The sequence below is a fragment of the Rhinolophus ferrumequinum genome, chromosome 10 (genome assembly GCF_004115265.2).
Source record: "Rhinolophus ferrumequinum isolate MPI-CBG mRhiFer1 chromosome 10, mRhiFer1_v1.p, whole genome shotgun sequence".
NCBI classification, from domain to species: Eukaryota; Metazoa; Chordata; class Mammalia; order Chiroptera; family Rhinolophidae; genus Rhinolophus; species Rhinolophus ferrumequinum.
The window spans coordinates 37,862,572-37,867,209 of record NC_046293.1 but is presented as its reverse complement, the minus strand read 5'-3'; the positions used below and the strand labels follow the sequence as shown (position 1 = coordinate 37,867,209).

General features: G+C 38.4%; 1 protein-coding gene across 6 annotated transcripts in view; it reads left to right on the top strand.

Moving 5' to 3' along the window:
- Nucleotides 1-4,638, top strand: part of INTS13 (integrator complex subunit 13) — a 31,172-nt gene that overhangs the window by 117 nt on the left and 26,417 nt on the right. For 2 of the 6 annotated variants that reach the window (XM_033117224.1, XM_033117219.1), the window contains exons 1-3: nucleotides 155-642; nucleotides 1,597-1,832; nucleotides 3,932-4,006. In XM_033117224.1, the coding sequence (XP_032973115.1) occupies nucleotides 1,608-1,832; nucleotides 3,932-4,006 (300 nt within the window). In that variant the 5' untranslated portion in view covers nucleotides 155-642; nucleotides 1,597-1,607. Of the gene's footprint in view, nucleotides 1-154; nucleotides 643-667; nucleotides 797-1,139; nucleotides 1,187-1,596; nucleotides 1,833-3,931; nucleotides 4,007-4,638 lie in introns of those variants that run through there. The other 4 variants (XM_033117220.1, XM_033117222.1, XM_033117223.1 and 1 more) reach the window with 4 other exon arrangements.

Genomic DNA, 4,638 nt, shown 5'->3' with positions numbered 1-4,638 from the left:
GTGGGGGCGGGTCCATTCCAAGTCCCTCCTCATTAATCAACTCAGGTTTTTGCTTGGCCTCTCACAAAGTCTCGCGAGTTTTGCCAGGGAAACCGGCCTGGGTGAAGAGACCGAGAAGGGGAGACCGAGAAGGGGAGACCGGGTGGGAGGGCTTTACGCTTAAGGGGCCGTGGCTGGTTTAGCCGGTTCTATGGTTGGTACTTCGCTGTTGGGGAGGCTCTCAGGTCGCCCGGAACAAAATTCCCAATGGGTGACTGGGAAAATTAGCGGGTAGAAAATCTTGAGGGTCGGAAGCATTTGTTTTCCCCTTGGCTCCGCCCTCTTCCTGTTCAGCGACCTGGGCGTCTGGCCCACCGAGGGGGAAGGGCAGCTTGGCGGGGCCGTCGAAGAGTGCTTTGCGCACGCGCGAGTACCAGTGTGTGAGTGTTTGTGTTCACGCGCACGCGCGCGCGCGCTCCTGCATTTAGGAAGCTTGGGAAGAACCGGTGTGTTAGGAGATGAGCGGGGAAAGCATAGTCCCCTGTCTTTGGTACAAGATACTCCTGACTGTGCGCTGACCCTCCCCACCCAGCCAGCAGCCTTTGCCAGAGAGGCTGTAGTCCATAGCTTCTGTTCGTTTTCTCTGCAGGACCAGGCACGAAAGTAAGCTAACCTCAATCCTGAGGTCTTCCTTATCCACTCACCTTATACTTTCCACCCCGCACCCTCCAGCAGTGTGTCTAGATTTCTCAAGGAAGAGTTTTGCATGAAGGGGAAATGCATTTGAAAGCAGAAGAAAATAGCTGGATTGGAAAAAGTCACTTCGTTTTGATGAACACCTTTTTTTCCTGCTTACCATGTGCTTTTTGAATGTGGTTTGTTCAGTATAAGATTTTATTAGCGAAGCAAGGGAGTTTTTGTAAGAAAAAGTTTTAAAAGTTTCTCCTCCCCACCAATGTGATGGTAGCATCTAAGTTTCTCTTCTACGTGATAAATTACTGTGGCGTTTGGAAAGCTAAGGGGGAGATTGTGAATTTGGGGCCCTTACTCTAATGCGAAGACCTGAAATGCGGTTGTGTTCAGAGATATTTATTATGTTTTGGTCTTGCCTTTTGCTGTCACTCTTCTTTCCTGTCTTTTCCACCCGCTGCTTTTTTCAGAAGCCTTGAGACTGTTTGGAGGGGGAAGCTCAAAACTCCTGACTTGGGTTAGTTTGGGGGTTTATATGTGATTGATGTCAATTAGCAAGGATCATTAAAGTGTATTTGAAGAGTATTTGTCGTTTATTATGTAAGAAAGGGAATCAGGTACAATTTGTAAACATTATCTTCTGACTATTTCAAGTTCATTCAAAAAGCAAAAAAATATGTATAGACTATAATTTTTCCTGTGATTGATAGAATGACAGCTTAATATGGTGTAGCTCATCCCTTGAATTGGTAGTTACTTTCTGGTTATGACCTCATTAAATCTTGCCCTTTATTGGATACATTTCTTTGGATAATGATTATTCATGTTCCCTACCAAATCTTGAAGAAAAGACATTAATTAGAGATGATTTAAGGTTATTAAGTGTTATGTATAAGACATTTGACTAATATATCTTATCCCTTACAGGTTAAAACAAAATGAAGATTTTTTCTGAATCTCATAAAACAGTATTTGTTGTGGATCACTGCCCTTACATGGCAGAATCATGCAGACAGCATGTCGAATTTGATATGCTGGTGAAGAATAGGACCCAAGGAATCATCCCTTTGGCCCCCATATCTAAGTCATTGTGGACTTGCTCAGTAGAATCTTCCATGGAATATTGTAGAATAATGTATGATATATTTCCTTTCAAAAAGCTGGTGAGTGTGAAGTATAAGCAAAATCATGATTTTTTGGGATATATTTAACTGCTTACTACATTTTTTTACATATGAATTTGCTGTAGCTTTGACTTAGAACTGTTTGTTTGCTACTTGAAAAATGTGATACGTAGAACTCCCCTTTGGGATTAAATGTTATGTGTATTTAATTGTGACCAATAATAACAGCTAACAATTGTGGAGCACTTACGTGTGCCAGGCATATTCCAGAGTGCTTCATGTGTATAAACTCCTCCAGTTCTCACAACAATCCTATGAGGTAGTTACTATAACTACTGGGATAATATTTAAAGTGTATAATAACCAGAATGGCACAGATACTGACCATTAATTTTTGCCAGCCTGAGCAGAAGGGAATGTTGGCTGTAAGCAATTTGTCAGACTGTGCTTTGAAGTACCATCTGAATATCAGCCTTTTTTATTGCTGCCATGTTGGAGATGCAGAAACTGAGGTAAAGAGAAGAAACTTGAGCTAAGTTACATAGCTAGTTAGAGGCAGAACCAGAATTTGAACCTAAGCAGGCTAGCTGCTTATACATAGTTTTAGTGAATGTGTGCTAAACCGCTACAGAATTTGGCCATGTTAGAAAGAAATGCTCTTAAGAATGCTAAGCGGAAATTGTTTTTATCAATGAGAAGTGAAATTGTATATTGATAGGGATTCTCATATAAAAATTATCTTCAGGTTTCAGGATCTCAACTGTTTTATTTTGGCAAAGTCATTTGGTTAGCCATAAATGGACGATTTGCTTTCTGTCTGATTTTGGAGCAGCCTAGGCTGGGACCTAGCCAATTCTTAGACTGGCACAGGTAGGGCAATTACAGTAAGGCTGAACGAAGAGAGTCTAATATTATACATTCAGATATATTCCAAATTAAAGAAAAATTTTAGTGCCTCTGCAAATTGTGCATTATGTAGGGTAAAAAAAAGAATACAAGAGGAAGGATAATGTCATGATTTAGGGCACAGGCTTTGGCTCAAATCCTGGCATTACTAGCTACTAGCAGTGTGACCTTGATCGTATTGCTTAATCTGTCCAAGTCTCAGTTTCCTCCCTTGTAAGCGTAACACCTACTTTCTACAGTTGTAGGATTTCAATGAGATAATGTAAGTAAAGTGGCTGGTAAAATATGTCTCTGTCAGTTAAGCCTTCAGTGAGAAGGCTGCTTATCAAACTTACCGGGAAGCAAAACTAGTATTTCATGGATATTAGGAAAAAACATCATGGATTAGATCATGTAGTCTAATGATCCAAAAGGGAAAGAAATGATCTCACCCTTTTCCCAAAAGGGAATTGTTGATATACTTGTTGATAAACTGTTGATATACTTTCTAATACACATATATCCTTATCATTATCATTATCATTTTACTTGATAGTATTTTTTTTTTTTTTGCATTTTACTTTAAAATATAGAAGAAAGTCCAAATCCGTTATTTTAGCTTTCAGTGCTATATGTGATATGGATACTGCCTACTTTTCTGAGCTTATCTCCTGCCCTTCTGCCTGCTCTGACCTTCGCCCTTTTGAGGATACCCCCTTAGAGGCCTTTGCTTTGGCTGTTCGCTATACCTGAAATTCTCTACCCCCAGCTCTTTCCATGGCTGGTTTCTTTTGGTCATTTTGGATTCCCTTCAGTTGCCATTTCTATAGAGAGCCCTTCTCTGTCCAACCAACCTAAACTAGCTAATCAACTTCTTTTTCTTTGCATTTATCACTCTCTGAAGTGATTTTGTTCATTTATTTGTTTGTTTGTGTTCTTTCTGTACTGCTTTCTATCTTACCAAATCCCCCGAATCCCTGGCTTTCCCCACATCGTAAGTGACAGAACTGTTTTATTTGTCACTATATTCCCATATCACCAGTGCTGGGGAATAGCACCTGTCATGCACTAGGCATTCCATACCTATAAAATGAATGAATGACTCAATCAACAAATTAGAGCTAGAGACTGTATTATTTTATTTCATTTTTAATTCTTTTTACTATTAACTAACAGCAAACTTTATATTTTAAATATGATGTGATCGAGTGGAATTGGACTTGAATACTAATTATTTCTTTGAAATCTATTAGGTGAATTTCATTGTGAGTGACTCTGGAGCACATGTTTTAAATTCTTGGACTCAAGAAGACCAAAATTTGCAGGAGGTATGGTTAGATTTTGAGCTGTGGCCTTTTTGAAAATTATGTGAATGCAGGAATACTTTATTTAAAAAAATGATTAAGAACTTTTTTTTATCAATATAGTATTTGCACGTAGTTTTAAAACACTAACTAATACTAAAAGGGAAACAGCTATCCATTCTTGTCTTTCCCCACTTCCTAGTAGCAAACTTTCAAGTCTAGCTCATCTAGTATTTACTTCCATATTTCTAAATAACATATTTTGCTGCCATTTACAGAGTTATCAGTTTAAATTTTATTTAATTTAATGTCATTGTCGATGAGGATTTACCTTTTATATTCCCTCTCACCCATGCTACTATGCCTGCCCCCTTGCCTTCTCTCATTTTCTCAGTATTGTTGTATCAGAATTTTTGGTTAATGCAAAATTCCATTTTTGCTTTATAATGTCTATATAAAGTGTTATTGACTGCTCAGGCAAGTAATATATGTGATTATTTCCTTTCTTTTTTAAAGATTTCATTGACATGTAGTTGGCATACAGTATACATAATGATACATAACGCTGTATCAGTTTAAGGTGTATAGCATAATGATTTTGACTTACGTATTATGTTCTTATACAACTTTTTGTTTCTGGAATTTATCATTTCTTC